Genomic DNA, 25,416 nt, shown 5'->3' on the forward strand with positions numbered 1-25,416 from the left:
CTGCATTTTAAAATCTTTATTTGAATGTGGCAATTAACATTGTTATTTTTAAACATTTATTTGAACATGGCAACATAATATTGCACTCTTCAATATTTCTATGAATAAATCTCTGACAGAGACTATCAGCCAATCACTGTGTGCAATATTGTTCTAAAATTCTAAAATGACATCATCCATAGCAACAAGCCTTAGCTTAAGACTTCTCTCTAATCCTTAGTAAAATTTGTCTCAGCAACTTTGTGAATAGGTTTTAAGAGGAGACTCGAAGCTATTTTTTTTAATGCTATTTAGGAGAACTCTTAGTGGTAAGAAGAATGTTCCTAGGAACTTGAAAAGGTGATAAAAAATTCTTAAGAAATTGCAGTGTTGGTAGAAGTTAAGAATTCCTAAGTGCAATTATTGAAATTTTTAAGTTGTCAAATATTTTCTTAAGGACATCTAATTTTGTGTTTCTTATGAAAACGACAGGCTTTGTCAAGAGTCAAGTCAAGAGGCATTTATTTGTCATTTGCATAGTTAACACTGGGGGAAACTGGGCATTGAAATGCTTGTGACGAGGCTCAGACATACAGTGCCAATAACAAGACATAAAAGACATAGACGTACGTGTAGAGCACTGAGATTTTTGAGTGACTTCAGCGCCCATAGGCAGAAAAGACACGGACAGAGCATTATATACACATAAGTGGCAGTAACAGATACAATAAAGGCAGACAGTCTTAAGAGTTATAAGTATTCATAAGTACAGTAGTCCTGAGGTACTAATATGATTATTTGGGTAGAGCGGTATATAAAATGTCATTGTAGAGTGACGCAGAGCTACATGAAGGAAAATTAAAGTGGCAGTGCAGATGCAATAAATAAACTTAAGGTGTTTGAGTATTTTTGTCAATGATTACGAAAAAGAAGTTAAGAAACTTAAGATAAATTCCAAAAAGTTTGTAAGAATGCTCCTAAGTGCAATTTCTTGAAATAAATCTCAAATATTCTCTTAAGGAAATGACAGGCTTTGGTGTTTGCAAGATAGTTCTTGCCAAAGATGAACAATTCATTTGAAACAACCCAATCAATTGCGGATTTAAGATGGGTTGGAGGTTATCTGAACTATAAAAATGTATGATGTTTAAGTTTTATCTTAATATCAATCTTAAAGATACCATTCTTTTTTTAACAATCATTCAACAGGTTTTTTTTTTTTTTTTTTTTTTTTTTTTTTTGTGAATATATTTTTAGGAATTTGAATTCTTAAGTTGTTTTCAATTAATTCATTAAACTTTTTTTATGTCATAAATATTCTGAAAGGGCCCAACCCAACATCTCCTTTAGAAAGATGTTGAGAATTGTCTTAATGTTTTTATGATAAATTTTACAAAATAAATTAAATGCAATTAAATGCAACTCTCGAATATAAAAGATCTCAAACATTTTCTTAAGAATGTCTTCTTTCTTTCTTTCTTTGTCTCTCTCTCACTCTTTCTTTCTTTCTTGCAAACTTTCGAAAATTACAGACCTTTAGAAAGATGTTAAGAATTTTCTTAAGAATCTTTTATGATTAATTTTACGAAAGCAATTAAATGCAATTCTTGATAACTCTCAAATATAAAAGTTCTCAGATATTTATAAGTACATCTGATTCTTTCTTTCTTTCTTTTTCTTTCGAAAATGTCAGACGGTGGTGTTTGGGTGATTCCAAATGATTCTGAAAGAAGATTAATTCCAAAATCCAAGTTCTTAAATTCTTAAGAAGTTCTTAAGATTTCTTAAGAAAATCTTCTAACAGCCAAGAAAGTCAGAAAATAAGAAAACAAGAAGAATTTTACACTAGAATCATTTAAACAACCCAATGGTAACTTTCATCAGAAACAGAAATACAACTATATTCCATAAACACTCTGAAAAGTTCTTATCCCACATGAATCTCTCAGAGGCTGGTAATCTCTCAGTATGACACTAGGTTCAGTGTTAGTAATTATACTGAAGTGATTCTCTTAAAACCGTTCAATCACGTCTCTGTGTGACATTTGCTGAAATCCGTGATTCACGCCATTAAAAAAAATGAGCAACAAAATGCAGGGCTTGATTTCACGCCGCACACGGGTTCATCAGAAATCATCACAGAATCCAGGCTGGATTAAGACGGGAAAGACTGAAATGTAATGGAGCAGATGAGCATATGATGACTTTCAGTAGAAACGGGAATGATTTCATGATGAAGAGCCAATTTAAGACTTTTTTTTAAGATAGCAGACAAAGCACGGAAACCATTCTCCCAGCTGCTGCTCATGTTGTACAGAGTATTTTTTACTGACATGAACACAAACTGACAGAACAAAAACGTAATTAAATACCATAAATCTGTATGTGTGTGTGCGTATATGTGTGCATTTATATAATGAAACAATTTTTCATTATAAATAACACCCACTATATTACCTGCATGATACTGAATTGGATCTGTTACGCTGCTCAATGGATATCGGTCATCACATTATATAAACCCACATTGGTGGACCACTAATTAGACAACAACCCTGCTATGGAGAGAGATATCAAACACACATATTATCCATACATCACTGCTGAGGTGATAACAGTGTGTGTGTGTTCATCAGTCAGAACGGCTCCTCCAGGAAAGACCTGGACACACTCTTCTCTCCCAGCACAGTGTGAATGTGTGAGAGTGGACGAGTCCGGCTGCTGTTAATAGCGCTCTAATGCATGTAATGAGAGCAGAGAGCGTTCCTGAGCGCATTACATCCACACTTACAGCACTTACAGCCTCAGATCATCACTAATCAATCCTGCCTTCATCTTCTGAGACTCAAGAGCTCAGTGTGCTACAAAAACACAATGCCAAACTTCCTCTCCGGTCCAAAACAGCATTTACTGCAAGTGAAACACACTTCAATAACAGTATAAGTGAACTTTAGGGGAAAGTATCATAAAACATATAATGAGTCCTTTAACACCTGACATCATCACTTGAAGCTCGCTGTATTTCTGAAACGCCACTGTCTCTCTCACACACTCACATTTGCACACACACACACACACACACACACACACACACACACACACACACACACACACACACACACACACACACACACACACACACACGCACACACACACACACAGAGAGAGAAAATAATAATAAAATAATATGCACTAAAATATGAAAGGACAGTCAAATTCTAACCATCTATTTATCCATCCATCCATCCATCCATCCATTTATTAACATAAGTTTAAAAAAAAAATCATAAAAAACAAAAAAGACCACCATAAGCTCCCTGTATTTCTGAAACTCCACTACCCATCTCAAATGGGTCCTGTCTGTCTTTTTTCCCCTCTTCTATTCCCCCTCATCCATAAACACCCATAATGGACACAAAGAGGCTCCTGGAGCAGGAGGAGGCAGCAGGTGTCAATGACTCGAGCGCTCAAACTATTGTGTTCAGTAAGAATCAATCAGTGCTTCTCAGTGTAATTCCATTCTATTCACACAGGAGCAACGATTCAATCTGAAAATGGAAATGCCACTTTACTGGAGGATCGGTGAGGGAGGAAACAGCCGGGGTGGGAATGATGGAGCGACACTGCCGACAAAACCATCATAATCTTCACGTGGGCCAAAAAAACAATATTTACGGGGATTTTATGGTCAGATCATAAAGCTGCCATTCCCACTGTGATTGGTGGGATTCACATTCGGTCACAACTTATGAAAATCTGCACACAAATAGAATGAACTGCTGGTCAAAAGGCGAAAGAGTAAAACAGCTCGCTTGCCCTAATAAATTAACATTCAGCGTACAAAATTACCAAAAAAGGTTATAAAAAATAAAACTAGCCATGGGAAAATATTAGTGAGTAAAATACAAAAAAAATTAAAATATTACTTTGCATTAAAATATCAAAGAAAACTCAAAATTATATATTTTTTTTATTCTCTCTCTCTCTCTCTCTCTCTCTCTCTCTCTCTCTCTCTATCTCTATATATATATATATATATATATATATATATATATATATAGATAGTGTAGCTTATTATTAGTATAATTACTATAATTATTGTAAAATAAAATCTTAAATTACATAGTAATACATACGTAAATATTTTAGTACATTATGTTTAGTTATAATTTTTTTAATTCATACTGGATATTCTGATTTACATTAAAACGTATTTACTGATTGGCAATATTATTTTTTATATATTATATTATAGATCTATGTAATATTTTTGTATAGGCCTTAATTATTTTGGATTTATATTGGATATTCTGATTTATATTTTATATTTATTAGGTTTATTTATTTATTTACACATCATTCCATATGAAAATAATATATACAGCTATATAGTAAAATGTATAATATTATTTTAAATTAATATTGGATATTCTCATTTAATAATTCAGAGCCTTATTATTTTTTGACTTTGAAGAGATGATGTAAGGTTAAAGTGAGCAAAACCGACTGAAAGACGTAACTAAATTTAAATCTAAAGTTAGCATTTACGAGCTAAGAAACCACAAAGAAACCTTAAATAAACCTTAAAAAAAGACACATGGCAGAATTTAATTTTGCTCTCCAGCCACAGTCTTGTTATCAAAACTTCCTCACTAAACCAACTCAACAACGCAGAAGTCACTTGGCTCAAAAAAGGCAATTTTTCATCTCCCTGCAACAGAAAAAATGAAGTCTCCGACCGTCTCTGTGTCAATTTGGCAATCAGAGCCAGTTTGTGCCATTACGCGAGTGAATTACGGCTGTTTCCACAGCTCTGCGTGAGCGTGAACCAGCGATCGGAGGTAAAGAGATCTGATCCTAATGCTCTTTTCTTCCTCGAGCTCGTCTAAGAGGCTGAGATTTCCCAGCGGAGGGAGAACAGAGTCTTTCCTCCAGCGCACACTAATGACTGTCTCTCAGTAATGACACCGCCGGGGGAGCAGCGAATAATCAGGTTGCCCCGATCTAGTTGGGGGTTGAAGAACCGGTCAGCTTCCTTAACTGCCGCTTGCCTCTCTCTCCATCCATCTTCCCCCATCTCTAGCACCCATGTGATTGTCACCGAGCCGGTCTAATTAGCACGAGGAGCCCCTCTTTCTGCTGGGCGAGGGGTGAATCCCTGAATCATTGATGGAGGCGTTTGTAAGAGGCCTGGTCTGGAGTAATGCTACACCCACAGCGGGGCTCGGGATTGGGGTTAGATCACATCTAGAGTAACCAAAGACGTGCCATAAAATGACTGCATTCCTGTGCAAAACCACTTTGTTTTGCTTTGTTTTTCAACTGTCACATGGTTCAAACTGTTTCCACCTTATTCCTAAACTTGGAAGAAATCCTACGGGCGAGACTTCCAGATCATTAGCTGCTATAGGAAAACAACGAGAAGAAGAACAACGTGTAGTAAATCAGTAATCAGCAGCGAACTACAATTTTGAAGTAAACTTCCAAGCACTGTGTATATTCAAGAATTATTGATAGCAAAGGTTCAATTTCAATTTTATTTGTATAGCACATTTACAACAGCCACCAGGCTGACCAAAGTGCTTTACAGAAGAGCAAGAATTTTACACATACACAATAAACAGACCAGAGAAAAATTTAAAACCGCCCATTTAAAAATTTAACATCACAGCAGTCAATACACTAAGGAAAACAAATAGGTTTTTAGCAAGGACTTAAAAATAGCCAAGGAAGGGGCCATTCTAATCTCTAAAGGCAGGGTATTCCAGAGTCATGGCCCTGCAACCACAAATGCACTCTCCCCTCTACGCTTCAGCCTAACGCGAGGGACCACCAACAAAGCCACAGGATCACAGGCTTCTAGATGGAGTATAAAGATGAAGAAGTTCAGATAGATAGACAGGAGCTTTGTTATTCAGGGATTTATATACAAAGAGGAGAATTTTAAAGTCTATTCTCTGACAGATCGGCAACCAGTGAAGGGATCTAAGAATTGGAGTGATGTGTTCATGTTTACGGCACTTTAAAAGTCTGGCTGCAGTGTTTTGGACAAGCTGAAGTCGCTCAATTTGAGATTAAGATATACCGCAATATAAAGAATTGCAGTAATCTAGACGAGACGTAACAAACGCATCAACAGCCATTTCTAGAGTTTTAGGAGTGAGAAAGTTTTTAATTTTAGACAGTAAACGAAGCTGATAGAAACTGGACCCAATAACAGAAGAGATATATCTATCAAATTTTAAATGCTGGTCAACAATAATACCTAGGTTCTGCACCCGTGAGGATCTAAAAACAGATAAAATTTCTAGCTCAGGGCTTATACACAGAGTTCTCGTTTGGACCAAAAACAATCACCTCGGTCTTGTCCTCATTTAGGAAGAGGAAATTTTGGGCTAGCCATAATTTAACCTCCTCTAAACATTGAAGAGGAGAAGAGAAGTGATCGCAGTGGAGTTATTTTTCTTGATTGGTAGATAGATTTGAGTGTCATCTGCGTAGAAATGAAAAGACACAGCATGTTTTCATACAACAGAGCCCAGAGGTAGCATGTAAAGAGAAAATAGAGAGGGAGCTAAAATAGAGGATTGTTGTGGGAGGCAACGTGTGAGGGGAAGGGGGGGAGGAGGAATTATTAAACTTCTTTAATAAAATTGTTGTATGGTTGGTATGACTGGAATCATGTCAGAACGTTTGCTTTTAGACCTACCCAAGACTCTAATCTAGATAATAGTAAGGAGTGGTCTATGGTATCACAAGCAGGTTATTTGTTCTGAAGCAAATTCCTGGAACTTTAATGGTATAGAGTGTAGTAGAGATGAGGCCAAAACCCATTAACGAGTTAGCATTTTAGCACTTCCAGTTTAGCTGTTTAGCTTTTGCTACCGATTGTATTTACTGAATGCTTCAAAATTCATTAAATTTGTGTTAATTTGTGAAGATTATAATGAGGAACAAAACGTGTAAGCATCAAAGTTTTGTTGGTCACAGGTGTGGAATGACAAAGAGGTTGAGAAAATAAATGATCACAGAATATTAATAAGATATTCAAATTTTTAGGTGACTCACTGTAAATCTTTCTGCACTGCAAGAAATATTTACTTAATAGCATTGCTATCGTTAACTCAAAAACATCGAAACTATTACAATTGTAACTGAAATAAACTTATTATTTCTGTATTTTTTTGTTAAAGTTTAAGATATAAAACTATAAAAACAAAAAAAAAAAATTAAAGAAAAAATGTTAAATATTAGAAATAATAAATACTACTAAATAACACTGATTCTTAGTATTTTGTCTTATTTTCCATGTAAAATATCAAATAAAAAATAAACAAAAATCAATAAAACAAGATTTATTTGCTTGAGAAGCGAGACCGCGTAAGATATTACATTTAGTTTTCACAGATTGTCTTTAACACAAGAGTATTTTGTCCTACTACACTCACATTCTTTATTTGTTTGTTTTTAAATCTGTCAGTGCCAGAAGGCAAAACACACTTCTATTCACTAATATTTTATACAGAGTTGCTTCTCGAGAAGATTTATCTTGTTTCAAGGATATTGAGAAGTGTTGACTGGAAACCAAGGAAAAAAGCTAAATTAAAAACTCAATGTGAAGTTTTTTTTTGTTTTCTTTTTTTTTTGCAGTGTGGAGGCAGGTAACACGAGCATCGGAATCACACCGATTTGATTCCAGACAAAAAATGAGCTGTGAGCGAAAAACGAGACCCTGTGGTCCGGAGTAAACCACTTAACCTCAGATTATCGGCCTGTGCATCACATTAAATGAACGAAACCTGATAAAACAACACCTAACCCCATGTTTCCCACACGCAAGTACACAAAGAAGCACTAAATGCTGATGCTGATGAGATAAACAATGCATCTGGAAATAAATATCATACTGGATCCATATTTTATGCATCAGCTGAAGTTTGACTTCAACAAAGAACTTTCTGAAGTGTATTTTGCTGGTTAGAGCTGAGCAAATCTATCAGTAGCATCAGAAAGGAGTTGTTTTTTACCCACGGTTAATTAGCATTCAAAACTAGACTAGGCTAGCGAATCAGATGACTGTTTGTGATAGATGTTTGTCCAGTCGTGGCAGATTTCTTTTTATCTGCGGTGAGCTGCAGATGCCTGTCAGTGCCGGTGACGTGTGATCAAAGCGCGGCCGTCCCAAACGGATAAATCCCCCGCTCGCACCTCTCCATCGGCCACAGAAGGAATAATTACGGCGGCTTTGTACAGCGACACACGAGAAAACACAGATGCCGAGAGCCGGGAGGAGAAGAGAAAAGGGCAGCGGCCTGGTGAAGTAATTAACCAGCACCGCTTGTCTCACATGGCAGAGTCCATTATGTTCACGTCGGGCCACAGGGAGCCGCAGACACACAAACCTCGCAGATTAGAGGCGCTTTCCCTCACAACACCAACACTTTCTCTTCCGTTTGCAATCAACAATACGGCGAAAGCAGCAGCTATTGATCCATAACACACACACAGGCTCAGTTTCTGAGGGGAAAACAGCAGTAAATCACTGTGAGTGGATACAAAACAGAAGGTCTGGATGGGCTCGTCGACATTTAATATCACCGTTTGCAGCCATATATTGATATATTGTAATGATATTCCTCAAACATTCTGGTCAGAGTTTGTTTTAAACGGCAAATGCAAACTAATGCGATTCCTTTGAAGCGTCTGTGCCAGAAGAGTCACTGATTTGAATTGCAAAGTACTAACACTTCTATCATCTTCCATTGGTTGGACAAATATTTAGCCCCACCCATTCTCGTCGCATCATAACATTACGGTTGAACCACTGATGGCAGATGGACTATTCTGACAATGTCTTTCATACTTTTCTGGACCTTGACACTGTTATTTACTTGGCAGTCTATGGGACAGACACAAGCCTCACGGTTTTCATCCAAAATATCTTAAATTGTGTTCCGAAGACGAACGAAGCATTTATGGGTTTGGAACGACATAGGGATAAGTGATTAATGACAAAATGTTAATTTTGGGGTGGAGTATCCCTTTAATGATGTTTTTTGAGTCACAATGTTGCTTCCCACTTAATGGAAATTAATATTTTTATTCAGCAAGGATGCATTAATTTGTTCGTAATGTTACAAAAGTTTTCTGTTTCAAATGAATGCTGTTTTTTGTACTTTGTTCCTCAATGAATCCTGAAAAAATAAAATGTATCTAGCTTTCCACAAAAATATGAAGCAGCACAACCATTTTCAACATTCCTATCCCATTCAACAATCCTAAATTTATTAAAAAGGTTTACAAAAAGTAAAAATGTATGCACATTGGAGACTGAAGTGATGTATAAAACTGTCTGACTGTATCATCAGTGGTTCAAGCTAAATTCATTGCAGTAGTTTAATAATTAGTTAATGGTTTAGAACAAACCCAGAGCAGTATATTTGAGGAACATGAACACTGTAAACAGAGTGAATGTTTACATGACATGAACAAACCTCTTCAGTCACATTTGCATGCTACTGGCCATCACTTCCATTACTGACAAACCACAACACAAAGTCTTCAATTCAAATGTAACATGCCTATATGTTGCATCAGTTGCTTCAATATACAAAATACTGATTCTAACCACAGTTATTTTGTTAAAAATATGCCTAAAATGTCTCAGCTCCAGTGTTTCTGATAAGCAGCATGATGCATGATGTATGTGTAATGTAATTAAAACCACAGTACTCGTAGTATTTTACTGTGATTATGGCTACTAAGATAGGATCAGGACTATGTTTGGAGATTTGGATGGATGTGTTTTTTTATTTCTTAGCAATGGATGCTCTGCAGTGAATGGGTGCCGTCAGAATGAGAGTCCAAACAGCTGATAAAAACATCACAATAATCCACAAGTAATCCACACCACTCCAGTCCATCAGTTAATGACTTGTGATGAGAAAAGCTGCATGTTTGTAAGAAGCAAACCCATTAAGATGTTTTTAAATTCAAACCTTTGCTCTTGGCCAAGTCCACGATCCATAATTACGCTTCCAGCTAAAAAGTCGATCTCCTGTTGTTTCAAGTCCACGATCCATAATTACGCTTCCAGCTAAAAAGTCGATCTCCTGTTGTTTTTTTTGGCCCTGCTTCCACATGTAAACAGCTTGATCTGTTGTTATTTCTCTCCTGATACAGATGAAACAACTTTTTCACAGAGGAGAAAACAATATTATGGACTCATATTCTAGCCCCCCCCCCAAAAAAACAATCAATGGTTAAAAATATTTTAATGATGAAAACATGCAGCTTTTTGCTTCACAATATACTAATTGGACTGGAGTGGTGTGGTTTACTTGTGGATTACTGTGATGTTTTTTTTGTTTTTTTTTTCTCTCATTCTGACGGCACCCATTCACTGCAATTATCAGCAAATTTACATTTTTGGGTGAACTATTCCTTTAAGGAAAAACAAACAGTCAGGTTGAGGGTTGTAGGTTTCACTTCAGTTTTTCCAGTGTAACTTGCATCAGCTTTGGCTTTATAATTTATGAATAAAAATGAATAAATTATAAATATTATGATAAATGTTTTAAAAGTTAACATTCCTCATTTTGCGCATGCATGCACACAGAGCCAGTCTAAAAAGCATTGTGAAGCTGTGCATAATTTGTTAGTCTGCTAACCAAGAGAAACCTATTAAATCAATGGCGAATGAGTTTAAAAAGGGTAATAAAGAGTTTATTTTTTCCCCCCGGACAAACAATGATGATGATGTTTTGTTTAGACAAGTGCACACATTCAAGGACTAAAACACAGAGTCTCTGCACTGAAGCAGATTTTAGAAGAACAGAGGAAATCAACAGGTCTAAAAAAGCAAAATGCCATTTTACATGTGCAAATCAGCTGCCAATTTACATACTGCGTACATCTACCTAAAGCAACGTGGATGAAATCGAATATAAAGCGAGGTGACATCATGAAATATTAAGAAACATTCAGCACTCTTTGGCTGTGTGCTTGAATAATGCCCCTGCAATTAAAATAAAGCATTGCATTACTGCGAAACTATACAAGTCAAAAGAGTTTGAGCAGATATCAAACATTATCAATATTACACATGCGCTCTTTGATCAGCGTGTTCATGTTGAGCTCAAACAGACTGAGCGAGCAGGAGGAGAGGACGAGCAGTCAAACCGAGAGCATTTGTACAGCTGAACGCTGTATGAAATATTCATTCACTAAGTGCTGCTGGATTGTGCTCTGTGAGCTCGGCTCATGATGGGACAGAGCTCGACATCACAAAACACACGGACAGATGCTTAACGCAGAAATATAGTTTATCTATCACCATCTATGATGGATTTGATCACATTCTGAATGAAATGCTGTAGATGCATGACAGACTTTAGACTGAGAGGACTGCACAATGTTTATTGCAATAAAACCAAATTTGTTAATATGATATTCTATGAACTTTAACAGAGGATGCATAAAAATGAATGCTGTATGTAAAAGGCTTTATGCTTTAGAAGCTGTTCAGATATTGACAAATTTATATATAGTACCATCAAAAGTTTGGGGTTGGTAAGATCTTTTAATGTTTATGATGAATATAAATTTCAAAAGGACAGCATTTATTAATAGAAATGTATTGTAACATTATAAATGTCTTTACTGCCACTTTTGATCAATTTAAACGTCTTTGCAGAATAAAAGTATTAACCTCTTTCAAAACAAAAAGTCTAAGCTAACTGATGTCTAATAATGCAGCAGCGATCACAAGGCCAGCTCTTTATTGTTAATAAATGAGACCTACATCACTGAATTAGACATGAAAACATTGAGTTCAGGAGCACAGAGACACAGCGTTCCTGCTCTGCTCCCGAAACACACAGATCAGACAGCAGAGGTCCACACGGATATTATACTGAAACATTAAACATACTTTAAAAAGAGATCTAAATGCTTCAAGTCCACAATCAATTGTCAGAGATCTCAATATGAACTCAAAGCTTTCTCATCTACACATTTATGTTAGCTCTGTACTCTTACTGGATGAAACACATTTGTGCCCATTTTTATTTCTCAAAGAATTTTAAAAATTAACGTGATACTAAAAGGAAACCAAAAGCTCCTGAGTAACAACTGAGCAATATACAGTAATGTAGTAGCATTATAGTATTGTCTTTTCTCACACAAGTGGACATGAGAAACACCCATTACTGACCACTGAGACCATCATCACACAGTATGTTCACTAATTTATGTCCCATTGTGACACACGTCTTTTCTCACACAAACACTCCACTGATCCCAGCAGGAAGTTGCTTTCATTTGCAATTCAGCTCATAGCGAGAAGAGATACAGATCGATACAGCAGCAATTATGACCAACACAAGACGAGAGCAGCAGATACACACCATCATCAGACACACACACACACACACACACACACACACACACACACACACACACACACACACACACACACACACACACACAAATAACAGAGAAGCACAGTTAATAATCCACATCACATTGAAAAAACTGTAGAGAGTCACTCACAACACAATGACACACAAACACGACTTCCTAAAGCGAGTGAGTAAAGACCTGCTGAAGTCTGCGCTCATGTACCAGGGTGTGAACAGAAGTGATCTGCTGTCTTCTGTCAGACCTACAGGCCATGATCTGATGAGTGGATGTTCTTCTACAACATTACACGATGCTTACCAGGAGCCCTGAGATCCAATAAAGCACCGTATTCCAGCGGCTGCTGTGACTAAATCTGTGTGATTTGAGCGGGACGCCTAGGGCCCTCATTACACACACACACACACACACACACACACACACAACAGACAGGGGAACACACTGCTGGATACCTGAGTCTGATTCAGGGTTGTGTACCATTCAGAACTGAATTAAGAATGCTTTTCAATTCCATTTATCTCAATGTAAACTGAATTTGAATTTTTTTAATAAAATGGCCTGAATTACTTATAATTACGGAGCCCCGCACTTGACATGCAAAATAAAAAAAAATCAATAGTGCGCATGATTTACTAATTAGTTCCCTCGATGTACTAAAATGTGCACACGATTACTATTTTGTTCCCTCTATTTGCTAATTCATTCCCTCGATTTGCTAAATCGTGCACACAATTTTCTAATTCATTCTCTCGATTTATACATTGTGTGCATGAGTTAGCAAATCGAGGGAACAAAATAGTAAATCATGCACACGATTTAGCCTACTATTTTTTTCCTGCATGCCATGTGTGGGGCTCCATAAATAAAATCATTTTTTAGCATCGATTACCCCAAAACCTGGGCATACACACTACTCATGAGATATTTACTGAAGCATTAGTTGATATAAATAATCAAAATATAATAAAAAATTTTTGAAATGGCACCAACAATGTTGTATTCAACTTACTAAGAGTCAGTAAGTTAGTTTATTTATGAGCATTTTTATTCATTAATCAATTCTATTAATCTATTATCTATTTTGATTAATCTATAAATCAAAAATCGTGAAAAATAAAATGCATCTCAGTTTACACAACAATATGAAGTAGCACAACTGTTTTCAACACTGATAATAATCAGATGTTTCTTTAGCAGCGAATCATTTTGGATTGTTTTGTGTGGTTTCATGTGACACTGAAGACTGAAGTAATGATGCTGAAAATTAAGCTTTGCATCACTGCAATAAATTACATTTTGCAATATATTCACATAGAAAACTATTTAAAAATGTAAAGATATTTCACAATTTTACTGTTTTTACGAACAAATAAATGAAGCCTTGGTAGGCATAAAAAGGCTTCTTTCAAAAATATCATGGAGTTAATTCTTAAATCACTAATTTAGTTTGATTTTCTGTGAGATCAGACGCTCTGAAAGTCTTGAGTGCCTCACAGTCCACTGGGTTTCTCCAGATGATCAAATTACACCCACCACAACAACCCACTCACACAAAGTGAAGTGGACTGAATGATTCAGAGTGCGCTGTTTACTCTAATAAAGCTCTACGATGGACCCTGTGACCCATTAGGCTCCGCCTCCAGCATACTAATTATCCCCAGCACCGACTGATTTATTTAGACCTCAGTAATAATAATCTAAACATACAACTGGCCAATTAGCATATGGAAATGAGCTTTAAGGTTACACATACAGACACACACACAGGAACTTGTTTTCCTCCACTGCCAGGAATTAGCATCAATATTTATTTTTCTCTTCTCATTTCAACTCATGATCATTTACATGCTAATTGCTGCAATTTGCATAGAGCTAAAGCAACTACCTGCCAAAGCCACACATGGAGAACAAAAGTGGCGCTAGTAACTTAACTAACCTTCAGTAGCATGACAGCAGTAACTGTATTTTAGTTCCTCTCATTCCACAAAATAAATAAATCCTTCAGTAGCATCATGATTAATCATTTGACAGCACTAAAATAAATAAATCATTATCATTTAATGGCATTTAGAGCAAAAATTTCATATTTAATTTTATAGTTTCAAGTTTATTTTTCTTACAAACCCTGAGATTCTGAGGAATAAATCAAATAAATTGCGGAAAACTCAGAATTGCAAGAAAAAAGTCAAAATAGCAGGATATAAACTCGGAATTGCAAGACGAAAGTCAGAATTGTGGGATATAAACTTGGAATTGCAAGACGAAAGTCAGAATTGTGGGATATAAACTTGGAATTGCAAAGAAAACAAAAATTAGAATTGCAGGATATAAACTCGGAATTGCAAGAAAATAGTCAGAATTCCAAGAAAAAAAGTCAAAATTACAAGATATAAACTCGGAATTGCAAGACAAAAGTTACAAAAGTCAGAACTGATATAAACTCAGAATTGCAAGACAAAAGTCAGAATTGTGGGATATAAACTCGGAATCGCAAAGAATAGAATTGCGGGACAGAGTCAGAATCACAAAGAAAACAAAAGTTAGAACTGCAGGATATAAACTCAGAATTGCAAGAAAAAAAGTCAGAATTGCGGGATTTAAACTCGGAATTGCAAGACGAAAGTCAGAATTGTGGGACATAAAGTTGGAATTGCAAAGAAAACAAAAGTTAGAATTGCAGGATATAAACTCAGAATTGCAAGAAAAACTTAGAATTGCGGGACATAAAGTCGAAATTGCAAGAAAAAAGTTCAGAATTATGAGATTTAAACTCAGAATTGCAAAGAAAAGCAAAAGTTAGAATTGCAGGATATAAGAATTGCAAGGAAAAACTCAGAAATATGGGACAAAGTTGGAATTGCAAAGAAAAACAAATCAGAATGGCAGGATATAAACTCAGAATTGCAAGGAAAAAAGTCAGAATTGTGGGATTTAAACTCAGAATTGCAAGATGAAAGTCAGAATTTTGGGACATAAAGTTGCAATTGAAAGGGGAAAAAGTCAGAGTTGTGGGATATAAACTCAGAAGTGCAGAAACAAAAGTCAAAATTTTTAGATATAAACTCAGAATTGCAATAAAAAAAGTCAGAATTGTAAAGAATTGTAAAATAAAAAGTCACAATTATCCTTATTTTTTTTATTCTTTGGCAGAACAAGTTTCCATAAGTTCAATTCATTTTAGTTCAATTTAGTGATATATATATATATATAAAACAACAACTTAGGCTACAGTGCAGGATTTGACCATCTGTTTTGCTGAGAGATAAAAAACTGCTGTTCATCACTATGTTTTCAAACGACACATAATAGATTTATTTGATGAAATGCTTTGGTTGAATCAATGCTGTCACTCTGATGGATCTCATTCAGGACAGCAACTTTAATCTGACGTGAATGAAAACGAGGCTGAAGGACTAGCGCGTGCTTGTACTGTTGTGTGTCAATCATTCAGATAACAAAGTATTGACCACATTGAGCGGACTGGACGTTTCTCCCTCACAGACCCGCACTCATTCACATCAAATTAAAATTAACATCTACCTGTACAAAGATCCTTTGAGATCACCATTGATTTTGTCCTGTTAAATACTGCTCTGATTGAAAATAAAACCCAATTACATCATCTGATAGCTATACTGTATATGTTTAAAACGATACTGCTCCTTTTAATAGTTTCAGAGCAGCTTGACTAGTTCAACTGCTTTAAATCACCAGAAGATTCTAGTTTGACTTGCTACATTTTCAAAGTAAATTCCATAAACACTGATACAGATATAAACACATAAAAAGATCCTCTACATACCTTTTCCTGTTTCATTTTAGCATTATTTGTCCGCATCATCATTCTGTCTTCATTTTGGTTCTATATTAATTTTGGTTAATCTTTAAAACACAAATTAAGTTCAAAGATGTAGATGAGTTTCTGCATCAGAACAGATTTAGAGAAATGTATCATTACATCACTTGCTCATCAACGGATCCTCTGCAGTGAATGGGTGCCATCAGTATGAGAGTCATCTCATGGTATTGTGGTTGGGTGGTTTGTATTTTTTGTTGATTGTAATGGTGTTTTTATCAGCTGTATGGACTCTCATTCTGATGGCACCCATTCACTGCAGAGGATCTATTGCTGAGCAAATGATGTAATGCTACATTTCTCCAAATCTGATGAAGAAACAAACTTATCTACATCTCGTATGGCTTGATGGTGAGTACATTTCCAGCAAAGTTTTATTTTTGGGTGAACTATTCCTTTAAATGACAGACTCTGAAAACACAATAGTCATAATACCAGCTGTGTGTTCAAATCAAAACACACACACATCCAGGACAGGAAGTATTGGAGCTGACACACATTTATCTGGATAAAGAATCATAACCTGATCTCAGTAACTTCAGCTAATGATGGCTTCAGCTCCGCTGACAGAGGCCTGTCTCGTCCTGTTCTCCTTCTCGTCTCGTCTGTTGAGATCTGACAGCATGTGTACAGTGGAATTGAATTATACTGGAGATTCTTATTAAGTCATTCAGCAGTAAAACCCAAAGGTCTGGGCTCGACCCAAAGCCTTTTGTTGTGTAGACGCATCACTTCCTGTGAGCGCAGTTCACTTCAGCCAGCAGATGAGCGAGAGACTGACACGGCACTCAGAGAAAGACAGTCAGGAGCGAACATATAGAGCGGCCCGTACTAAACTCAATAACCGGCTCTCGATAATCTAGTTAAACTGTGGATCGGCTCCAAATCCTAGTGAGTTGCTCTAACTAGATCTCAGTGCAGGAGGATTTATTCTGTGCCTACTGGAACTCGCTAATTTCATTTAATTTCATGTCTTTATACCAGCGAAAGTATCACTGATAAACCCAAATCCCTTTAAAACGACCCAAACTCAGGTGCTTAGATTGTGGTTCACTTACAGTGTGCATTTAAGAGTCATTTATCGCATTATGACCATATTAACACATCTCTGTGAGCGTATATTTCCTATAAATCAACTGTTCATCATCAATTCATGCACTGCATTGTCCTTTATATCAACCATTCCCCATTTACCTGACCCTTAACAGCACATTAAAACAAAGAACCGTGATTGGCCGCCTTACATGTCAATCAGAGCCTCTGTTCCTAAGTGGGCGGTTCTCAGACAGAATAAGCTGCAGTGTGGACTCAACACAGAGTAAGTTCAGTGTGTCCTGAAAGATATCGATGGGAGTTTGTTGAACCTGTGATTTGAGCGTGAATGATGGTTCTTTAGCAGCAGGGTAAAGGATGAGCGTTTAAAGACATTGCTCGCCGCATCTGATGGAAATGAAATTAAACTCTAGCACGCAAGACAAGATGATCACGCCATCATTAATAAAGCGGGCGAAGGGCCCTAAGAGGTGAAGACTGATCTGGCGTCTCGTAAATCAGCACGAGCGGCTGGCGATTGATGATCACACGCGTCTTACGGCTGTCCGTCATTTCCCGCTTTCTGTCAGAGTAATTCAGCCCTAAACTGTCCGAAGAGATGAAAAATACAGCGAGAGGCAGACAGACGTTCTTCAGAAGTCACACGTCAGTGACCCGTGAAGAGACATTTCTGCTCAAGACATGATGGGAAACCGTTCCTAACATCAGAAGCCTCTTTTGGGACACTGTCTTTCTGACAGATATAAAATCTGGCTGTATAAATAACTCTTCACACAGCACTGCTGTATATGTTTCAGGGTTTTTATAGACTGACTCCGCTTTTCCATTCAGCTCTAAAAATAAGTAAAAATAGGTAAATAAAGTACATAAAGTAAGAAAAAATATTTTTTATTTGTTTTACTTTTTTATTATTTTACATTATTTTATTATTTATTTGCATATTTTCATTTACTTTTTAATTATTTTTTATTTATCAGAGAAGAGAGCCAATAAAAGGTAAAATATCAAATACATCTATATTACTTTTTTACTTTTTATTAATTTAATGTTTTTATTTTATTGTTATATGAATTTGCTTTTTCTTTTTAGTTTTATTTATAAGTGAAACAAGTAAATACATAAATGTAAACACGTTTATATTTTATTTATTTAACTTTTTATTCATTCTTTTACTTGTATTTTTATTTGTTTATTTACTTATTTTACGTCTTCCTATTTATAAGTAAAATAAAAAGTAAACAAAATGTAAAATAAGTCAATAAATAGTTTTATTTAATTTATTTAACTTTTACTTTATTTTATTATTTACTGATTTGCAAATTTGACTTATTTACAATAATTGAGAACACGTAAAGTAAATATTTTTATATTACTTTATTTCACTTATTAATTATACTACTTTTTATTTACTGTAGTTATTTCCTTTATTTTTTATTTATCAGTAAACAAATAAAAACTAAAACAAGTAAATATATTTTACCTTTTTACTTTGCTATTTTACTTTATTGATTTATTTATTTTACTTAGTAGTACAAAAAAATGGTTAGATGGATGTAGTTAAAATCCTGACTGCAAAAGACTAGCACAGTAACTAAGCGAAAAGCATTTTCTATATTGATAGTGAGTATAAACTGAAGGAAACAACTATGTAAACACACACACACACACACACAGACGGCCATGAGATTGGATTTCACCCTTAAAATGTAAGCACATCAGGGGAGCCTGCTGCATCAGCTTGCCATTTACACAGAGACTTTTTAGCTGCCCATGTCTCTCTCTCTCTCACACACACACACACACACACACGCACTCTCAGAGTTAATTAGAGCAGCCGCAGCAGCAACGGTAATCAGCAGACAGAACGACGGAGAAAAGACTGTAAGAGTGTGCAGGAATTCATTACACTTTATTACTGAGAGAGAGTATCTCACACACACACACACACACATTACAGCAATGAAACGGCTGCACAGATAAATTAGGCCTTTGTGTTACACAATAGCAGCCTGTGAGATGATTTACTATGACCAACAAAAGCAGCCCGGATCAAATCTAGCTGCAATAGATTTATGATGAGCACATCATCAGTCACAATCATTAACTATGTGTCCTACTGTACCTTTAAGACACATATACATAATACATGCTATGAGTCAAAGTGCTAAAATGAGCTTTACCATGTTTTACTCTTATGATTAGATCTTCTGCTCAAAGTTACAGTATGTTTCATACCACAACAAACTCTTACTTCAAAAGATCAAGAAAAACATGTGCCTTATAAGTTATTTAATCAAAGTATTCTTATCCTGTCTTTTACTTTAGCTACTCTAGACAGTATTTCAATGCTCTCAGCATCTACAGCTTGTCATCTCCATCTCTAGATGACAATCATTGGGTGTGAAGTCTCTCATGGGTGACAAGGTCAATTACTGTATGTCCTCCAGAGACACTAGCAATAACAGATAAAAAATGTATTACATTAATAAAAAATGGTTCATTTAAAAATTAAATTAATAAATGCAAATCTTTAATTAAAATAAAATATAAACTGAAAATAAATTAATCATAAAAATGTATTTACATTCACTGATGTAATACAAAATTATAATCATATGAATTAGAATTTATTCATGTACACCTCCAATTAATAATTTTAAATAATAAAATAAAATAAAAATGTTTCATTGTATTATTATTATTTTTAACTGTGGCCTTAGTAACATCTGCTTATGTGGTCACCACTCAAAGGTTTGAATCACTTCGTGTGAGTTTCTTCTTGTCGTGTTAAACACTAAGCAATGGCTCTTCTCCAGCCACAACTAGCATAGTCTTCAAGTCCCTCCTTTGCAATAATCGATCACTAACAGAGCAAAAACACAGAAAACATCAACCTCAGAGTCCAACCCTCCTCAACAAGCTGTTCCTGTAATGCAAGACTGAGTTTAACACACTGCGAGCTTCATCTTCTTCAAAACACACACTTCAGCAGCTGTCTGATACGTTTCAAACAAACAGCACTTCACTATCGCTCCCGCAGTACTGGATCTGTCTCATATCATTCACACATCTGTGTTCTTCATTCTTCCTGTCTGAATCGCCTTCACATTCATGAACCGTACCAATAATTCAGCTCTACATACTGCAGCAAACAGGGCCGCGTGTTTGAATATGAAATCAATTAAGCGGACAAACACACTCGCTCATAAACACACAGCCTCATGAATAATGTCTGCTGCTCTCCGGAGGATCGTTTGCCCTGGATTCTTCACAGGGCGACTCGACGCAACCCCACCATGTGTGCTGCGCGCATGTGTGTGTGTGTGTGTGTGTGGACAGATGGGGGAGGAGACGCTTCTCCTGCTGTCTCACCGTGATTTAAAAGCAGGAGGAAAGCACTCATCTCATTTATCGCTCTCTGGTGTCTCACTGCTGTAGCACTCACATACATACAGCTTTGCATAATGCTTTAAAACATTGTTTATACTTAAGCTCAAATCTACAGTTTGACACATAAAAAAAAAAAAAAACCATCAAAACAGTTTAATGTATGAAAAAAACTACTTACGAATCCTATCACAGAAAAAAAAAAAAATTGTCAAAAAACAAAATTCCATATACAATTAAACAATGACTTATTAGTAATGAGTAATTATGAATCGTAGACTGTTTTCTGTAAAAAAAATAAACAAATATATATATATACATATATATACACACACACATATATATATATATATATATATATATATATATATATATATATATATATATATATATATATATATATATATATACAGTCTTGCTAATAAAATACATTAATAAAGATAAATATTTTTTTTAATATGAAAAATAAATAAATAAATAATCTATCTATGTAAACCACAAGCAAATCCAGACCAGTATTGATCATTTAGAATTGAACCACTTATTTTGGTTGATATGGCTACATAGAAACCCATAAATCAAGCACTGCTCATATAAATAAACCATTTTAATAACAAACCCCTGTGCACTTAAACAAATTCACGATCTAAAGACTAATTCAACAAAGTAATTTGCGTTAATGAAGAACATTGATCAAGTGATCCAACACCAGCCATGGAGCTGAATAATTCATGAGAGTATCTGCATATGCTAATATCGGTGATTATGAGCTAAAATGAGTAACTGCTTTCTGTATGACACGTGCTTGACCAAAATAACTCTATTTGTATCTAAACTGCACACAATCTAATGGCAAACAACACACTATGATATTAGATACACAGAATCAGTTAATATCAACTAATAATGTGTTTGAAAGACACATCAGATGTTTGAACGGTATAACATACAGCGTAAGAAGCTATAGAAAATTGATTTGCTTATTGAATTACGAAATCATTAAATCCCAATATTGGCCAATTCAGATCAATTTTGATCAAGGAACACACTGGTAGATTTATCAATTATTTAAAAAAGCCAGACATATGCCGATAACCAATACTTGAATATAATTATTCTACAAAGCAATTCAAGTTCACTAAAACAGTGTTTAGTAATTTAACACAGGGAAAAGTCATGGAAGTCCTGCATAATATAGCATAAAAATCTGCATAACTTTGCTAATTGTGATCTAAAATGAGCGTCAGTCTTCCGTTTTGTGATTGCAAAGTGACAAAAATGACATTTCCACAAAAAAAACACCAACAGATTCCTCAACTACAACACTAGATACACACACCTAGTTAACATTAACCATAAAATGACCACCAGAGTAAGCGAATAAGCCTAAACAATGGGAATAAAAGCATGAAAAAGTGGACTATAAACAGAGCGCCGTCCCCAGACGGAGAAGAGGTCAGAGGTCAGATGGAAAAGCACGTTCATTCAGAGCAGATAAAAGCGGGACGCTCCTTACCTCGGACAAGTAGAGGAAGGCATGCGGCGCGTGCAGCGAGTGTGGCAGCATCCCGGAGCCGGACAGCAGCATGCATGCAGAGTTTGCCATGGAGCTCAGAGAGGACGATTTCCACATTTAACTATCTCTCTCTGTCTCTATCTGTCTGTCTCTCGTCCTGCTGTCGACACGGCTTCCCTCGCTCTCTCTGTTTACTCTGCACACAATAAAGATCACTTAAACATTCACATGCTAAGGTGGGAGGTGCATGAGAGCAGAGGAGGGATGCGCGACTGCTTGTGTGTGTGTGTGTGATGGTATAGTGGCGCTGCATGTGTGCTTTAATTGCCCACGACCCCCTTCAGAGAACCAGCACTCACAAAGACCCCTGAAAACACACCCAAGGACACACACACATGAATGAGGACATGCTACAGACTTCTGCTGCTTTATATAAAGCTAATTATAGTCCCTGCACACCCTTAATATGACATTCATTCATTTAGCTGATGATTTGATGGAAAACACCTAAAAAAAAGGATAATATGAGAAGCAATTTGTCAATATTTTATTAATAAATAATGCAGCAATTACATAAAAAAATATGCAATACTTGCTGTATCTGTGAATCATTTTTCCCTCATCACCACTGGAAGGTTTTGTCTGATGTAACTCACTTCTTGGGATTATTTTTTGGACCCTAATGTGTCTCATTTGAATGCTTTATATAGGTTTCTACATTTTTGTAGATTATTCCATCTTTAGGTGAGCAATTTTTGCTATTTATACACATTATGCTTAAAAACAAGTCAGATTGTACACTGTTAGAATATTCCACATTTAAAGTCAAGCTGTGATGACATCATTATAACATTTGCATACTCGTATTCTGATTGGTCTTTATTACACTGCAGCAATGCTACTTTATTGTTCAAAAGTCAGTGCGATTCTTTTATTTGAAATAAATTAATTCTATTATTTAGTAAGGATGCATTAAATTGATCAAAAGTAATAGTAAAGATGTTTATAATGTTACAAAAGATTTATGTTTCATATAAATGATTTTCTTTTGGACAAAATAATTTTGAAAAAATAAAACATCAGTTTTTACTGTATATTTGATCAAATAAATGCAGCCTTGGTGAGCAGAAGAGACTTAATAAGAGAAATCTTACTGACTGATGGAGAAGAATGTGTAAGATCTGTTTTAAGGGTTACTAAAGAGTCAGTTCAGTTTGAAATCCTCTACATACTTGCATCATTGAAATCAATAGATTCATAGTGCTCTCTGACGCCTAGTAAGTGCCCTTATGTGTTCATTCCTGTCTGCAGTCGATAAAAAAACAACATGCACGCCGAGCACATCACCTCATTCAAGACTAAAACACAAAACCACAGTATTCTCTAATCTGTTTCTCTGCTTGTAAAAGGTTTATAATGCACTAAAAGTGTAATAATGTGCCTAAGTATGAAACTAGATCACATATGTATGGTTTCTATACGCTCTGGACACTATTACAGCATTTTAACATTCAAAACTCTGGGCAGAAAGTGTGAAAAGCACTGTGTTGTACATACAGTACTGTGTTCATGTGCAGATTCTCACTGTAAAGACATGCACTCACACATACGCAGAGGCATCAATCAAACGCTGTGTGTCAGTAACAGATGTTCTGTGTACGGCGCCCATCATACACACACACACGGTAATGTGATTTCACTACAAATTACATCACTGCAACACTGTGTGTGTGTGTTCAGCAGCAGGTTTGTCTGTGTCTCTGATGTGTTACACTTCATTTAAGCCGCATGTTTTCTGCAGCGTCTCGCCTTCATGTGGTCACATGACCACGGGGCCGTTTACACGCTGTTATCAGAATTAACCAAAACTACTGACTAAATCAGCTCATATTTCATGTACATTCAGCATTATTTTCCGGATTATTCCAGTTTCAGGTGTGCATTTTTGCTATTTATAAGCTTTATACTTAAAACAGTACGATTAAAACATAAAAACCTCCCATTGATGTAAATTAAGAATTTTCAGAGTTGAGCTGTGATGACATCATTATATTATTTGCATTCATATGAATTCTAAATTTGGTTCTGATTCTGATTGGTCTTTATCATGCTGTGAAGATGGCATTATTTTAGACTGCTATTCAAAAGTTTGTGGTTAGAATTTTTTAAGGATTATTTTTTTGAAAGAAATTAAAACTTATTTATCAATGGTGATTAAATTGATCAAAAGTGACAAAGACATTTATAATGCTGCAAAAGATTTATATTTTAAACAAATGCTGTTGTACTTTTTATTCATCAAAGAACTCTGAATAAATCCTGGTTTTCAAACTTATGTTTTTAACATTGATTTTTTTTTATATTTTTTTTTAGCAGCAAATCAGCATATTAGAATTATTTCTGAAAAATCATGGAAAAATAATTAAAGCGAGATAAAAATAAAAACGTGGCTGAAACAACAACAACAATATATATATAACGTTTTTGTACACTTTTTTTGTTAACTTTTTTGAACTTTGCTGCATTTCCCACTTTGTATGTTTTGTTTCTGCATCTACATTGTTTTGTTTTATGTATGATTATGTATGTATTTGTTAAGCAACTTTGAGGTCCTGAAAAAAAAAAAATAAATAAATAAATAAATAAAACTTTAATTCTGTACTGGGTGCACTACCGAGCAAGTTTACCATGTCAGAAATGCCACAGATATAGAGCAGATTTTGTGATAAGAACATCAAAATGTATTATTAGATTACAAGTCATACAAAATGGTGAGCATGCTTTGATGTCATAAGATGGTATTGTGCATGAAAATATGTCTCTATTAATTGATAATCTGCACTTAAACATAATTTGAACAAACAAACTGCTACTAGTGTTAGTTTCACCTGGAAACTGCAGTGAATTTATGTATAAGTAAGTTTTTGGAGCAAAAAATGTAGACAGACACACATTTTCAATGAGTCTAGCTTTTTTTTTGGCATCTCTCACCATTTTTATTCTGTGTTTAAGACATATCCATTTAAAAACTGAAAAAAATAAATGCAATTCATCTCGAGAGCATGCTCTTTTCCATCCCTTTATGCTCTGTTTTTAAAAAGCTGCTTCAGACATGGAGAAAGTGATTACATTTTAATGAAAGATCATAAAAACAGATTGTTTTCTTGGGAATAACAAACACAGAAGAATTCTTCACAATAAAACC

At 35.4% G+C, this 25,416-nt stretch overlaps 1 protein-coding gene across 6 annotated transcripts in view; it reads right to left on the minus strand.

Moving 5' to 3' along the window:
* Window positions 1-25,416, minus strand: part of LOC109110213 (RNA binding protein fox-1 homolog 3-like) — a 148,660-nt gene that overhangs the window by 49,290 nt on the left and 73,954 nt on the right. For 4 of the 6 annotated variants that reach the window (XM_042747516.1, XM_042747519.1, XM_042747517.1 and 1 more), the window contains exon 2: window positions 22,212-22,407. The exons of the other annotated variants lie outside the window; for them this stretch is intronic. In XM_042747516.1, the coding sequence (XP_042603450.1) occupies window positions 22,212-22,328 (117 nt within the window). In that variant the 5' untranslated portion in view covers window positions 22,329-22,407. The remainder of the gene's footprint in view (window positions 1-22,211; window positions 22,408-25,416) is intronic. 6 annotated transcript variants of the gene reach the window in all.

The sequence above is a fragment of the Cyprinus carpio genome, chromosome B21 (genome assembly GCF_018340385.1).
Source record: "Cyprinus carpio isolate SPL01 chromosome B21, ASM1834038v1, whole genome shotgun sequence".
NCBI classification, from domain to species: domain Eukaryota; kingdom Metazoa; phylum Chordata; class Actinopteri; order Cypriniformes; family Cyprinidae; genus Cyprinus; species Cyprinus carpio.